At 38.5% G+C, this 3405-nt stretch overlaps 1 protein-coding gene across 1 annotated transcript; it reads right to left on the bottom strand.

Annotated features, from left to right (window-relative positions):
- Nucleotides 1–523: 523 nt before the first annotated feature.
- On the bottom strand, nt 524–1312 carry LOC110924785 (intracellular protein transport protein USO1-like). The gene has a single exon (XM_022168777.1). The coding sequence runs from the start codon at nt 1310–1312 to the stop codon at nt 524–526; it is 789 nt and encodes a 262-aa protein (XP_022024469.1).
- Nucleotides 1313–3405: the final 2093 nt, after the last annotated feature.

Here is a 3405-nt window from a genome sequence, read left to right as displayed (position 1 = left end):
TATTGAATCAAACTACAGATGTACGATAACAAATTCAACTCTGAAATACTGTCTGGTCTTTCATTAATCGAATATGAAAGTACACAAGCTCCTTTGAAAGGTCAGACTGACATGAGTTTGCCAGAGAGTCAAAATAGCAAAAGTTACAAATGAACAGTTCGGCTAGCTATTTATAAGCAGTAGCATCAGGATAGAGTGAGTGTTGGCCGATCGGCTGGGCTAGCCGATCGGCTGACCTGCTGTTCGATCGAACATCCTGTTCGATCGGTTTGCCTGTTTGATTGGCTGGGCTAGCCGATCGGTTAGCATGGTCAACAAAAGTCAGCACTTAACATTTACGCGCCATATCCTGATCTACTAAACTATCTAACATACATACATACATATATTGTTTACAGACATTACAAAACATGACTACATACTGACAGAAGCTACAGACGTATACACTAACAGACTCCCCCTCGGATGTAGCTGTAGTTCCTTCCAGTATAGTCTTTATTTCTTCCTGTTCCGTCTTCGCTCTTTAGCCTTTTGTCTTCTCTTTTCCTCTCTTTCTTCTAACATCCTTCGCCTCTTGATCAATTTGTTCTTGAATATTTTCTTGTTCTTGAACATCTACAGCTTCAACCATTTCAATATCTTCTTGATTTGATGAACCACCAATCTCAGGTTGACTTGATGATCCACCAGCTTCTTGAGTATCATCAATCACACCTTTGTTCTTTTGGGTGTCTTGTTCAGCTAGATGTCTTTCACGTTCCATTCTCCTTTCTTCAGCTCTTTTCACTTCTATTTCATTGAATGCGGCATGGACATCCATCTTGAAATGACTCTCCATGACAGAGTATAGCATATGAAGTTGTTCATCTTTCAACACTTTTTCTGCCTTCATGGCTTCCATTTCCAACTTCATCGCCTTCATTTCGTTTAATGAAGCTTCACTCATCTCACTGAGAAGCTGATTGAGTGTTTGATTCACATCTTCCAAGTTCTTTATCTTCACATTCAACGAAGCAATCTCTGTCGTCAACAGTTCAAACAACTTTGAATTATCATGAGCTTCATCCTTCATTTTGTTCATTGTTTCTTCTTGATCTAACAATACTGCTCTGACTTGATCAGAAGCTTTCATCAGATTGTCAACCTGTTTCTTCAGAATATCACGCTCTAATTCTGTTTTAGCTTTTTCTTTTTCTAGCTTGTTGACCTTTTGTAGCAATTCTTTAACCGCTTCATTGTTGAACATATCATAGTCATCTTCAGGAATGTCTTTAGTGAATATCCCTGATGTAGTATTAAGCCCTTCAAACATGTAATCAAAAGCTGTTTCTTTCTATTGAGATGATTCTGGTTTGTCTTGTGGAGGAGGTCGAGGACTAGCAGCTTTGAATCCGGTGATTTCAACATAATCATCATCACCTCCAGTTCTTTTCTGAGCTTTCACCACCGGTTCTTCAGTACTTTGTATCTCAGGTTCCTTTGGAGTTTCAACAGTTTGATCCTTTGATTTCTGAACATGTTTTTCTGTCTTTCCTCCCTTTTCTTTTGATGGTTCAGCACCAGCTTTCTTTGCTCTATTTCTTGGAATGATTCCAGCTTGAACTGCTTTACGCTTCTTTATTTTTTTCTTTGGCTGATCAGGATCATAAGGTGAATCTTCTTCGTCTGATCCTTTCTTTTTCTTTAAAGGCTTCTTCTTTAACTGAGCTTTCCCTCTCCCAAGAGTTTTTGGATCCAATTCTGATTCTGATTGAGTTGCTTCAGAATCATCCTCACTTGATTTATCTTGATCATCGTCTTCAGGATCTTGAGCACTTGATCCTTGAACTTTTTGTGATGCTGCTTCCTCATTCCTTTTCAGATAACTTTCAAATGATTGGTTCAGAAAATCAGCTCCTTGCTCAATGACCACAGATGGCTCTAAGACAGTTTCATCGATCAATCTCTGTTGCGGTTCTCCAGAAGACCCTACAAAACAAATATTAACAGAGACGTTAGAAACATTTAATAAGCATAAATTCTAACTGTCTTAAGGCTCCCCCTTTCACAATACCCTTATCTCCATCCTTTGGAATGGTAACTGCTGGGGATGACTTAGGTGTTCTCTTTCGTTTTCCGTCTCTCACACACCACCATCTGGTCTTTTTCTCAGCCATCTCGCTCATCTTGTCATTTTCATTGTCTGAATCACTTTTATCATGTCTCCATTTCTCATTCTCAGGAGCAACATAATTTATATCCTTGCTTCTGCATATCATCTGTTTTGTTTTTGCATCCTTTTCCTTAGTGATTCTTCCAATTGTATTATAGTTTACACTACTCAGCTCCATGATATCATCACTGTTCCTTGGAAGATCCTTGATCTTATCATTGATTAACATCATGATGAACCTAGGGTACATGATGTATCTATCTAATTCATTTTTGCAATTTTCTTTCATGTACTCAAAGATCACTTGAGAAATATTATACTTTCTGTTCAATACCAGGCTAGCAATGAAGTTCATGATGTAATCGGGTACTTCATCATATGCTCCTTTTCTGTGTGACATTGAATGCACCATGCAATGCATCAAGTACCGGTAAGCCTTTGAAAAATTTCTTTTAAGCATTTTTCCATTTATATGCCCAGTGAATCCCATTCTACACCACAACCCTTTAACAAGACGTTCTGACATGATTGTTGGATCATCATCAGAATCCTGTAAATCAAGAACTCTCCTAACATCTCCAACACCAAACTCAAACTCCACATCTATGTCTTTTCCAGCTTGGTCCTTCTTTCTTAATACTGCGTGTATCATTTTGTCTGATTCTTCAAATCTTGTTGTATCCCAGAAAGCTCTAACATGGGACTCATAAACCGCAGTTCTGTTAGATAAAGCTTTTGCAACTCTGCTTTCTCTTAAAAATTTTGCCATCTTTTTAACCACCGTACCATCCGTGGTTTCAGCATCAATTACGCAATGTACATTGTGACCTTTGTCAGTATCCTTTCCTCTTCCCTGTAAGTATATGCATTATTAATCATTTGTACAAATATTGAGGCATAAGGATGAATGATGAATTTTTTGAAAATTTTTCTAACACTGAGAATCTCTATGTGATAGTACTAGAGAATTGACTGACCTGTTCGATCGAATAGCATTGTTGTTCGATCGGTTAGTATGTGCAGTGAGACAGTGACTGTTTGATCGGTTAGCAGAGCTGTTCGATCGGCTTGCAATGCTGACCGATCGGTTAGCCATGCTGTTCGATCAGTTAGCAAAGATGTTCGATCGAACTGTCACTTGTTCAGATAACAAAGTATGATAAGTTGCTGTTCGATCGACTAGCAATGCTATTCGATCAGCTAGCAATGATGTTCGATCGGCTAGCAAGGCTGTTCGATCGAACTGTTACTTT

The sequence above is a fragment of the Helianthus annuus genome, chromosome 17, assembly GCF_002127325.2.
Source record: "Helianthus annuus cultivar XRQ/B chromosome 17, HanXRQr2.0-SUNRISE, whole genome shotgun sequence".
Lineage (NCBI taxonomy): Eukaryota > Viridiplantae > Streptophyta > Magnoliopsida > Asterales > Asteraceae > Helianthus > Helianthus annuus.
Note: the sequence above shows the minus strand (reverse complement) of the source record. Positions and strands in the feature narration are given on the sequence as shown.

What these genes read in the sequence shown, in the direction of transcription:
- LOC110924785 (XM_022168777.1), bottom strand. Translation starts at nt 1,312, where the DNA reads ATGTTTGAAGGGCTTAATACTACATCAGGGATATTCACTAAAGACATT.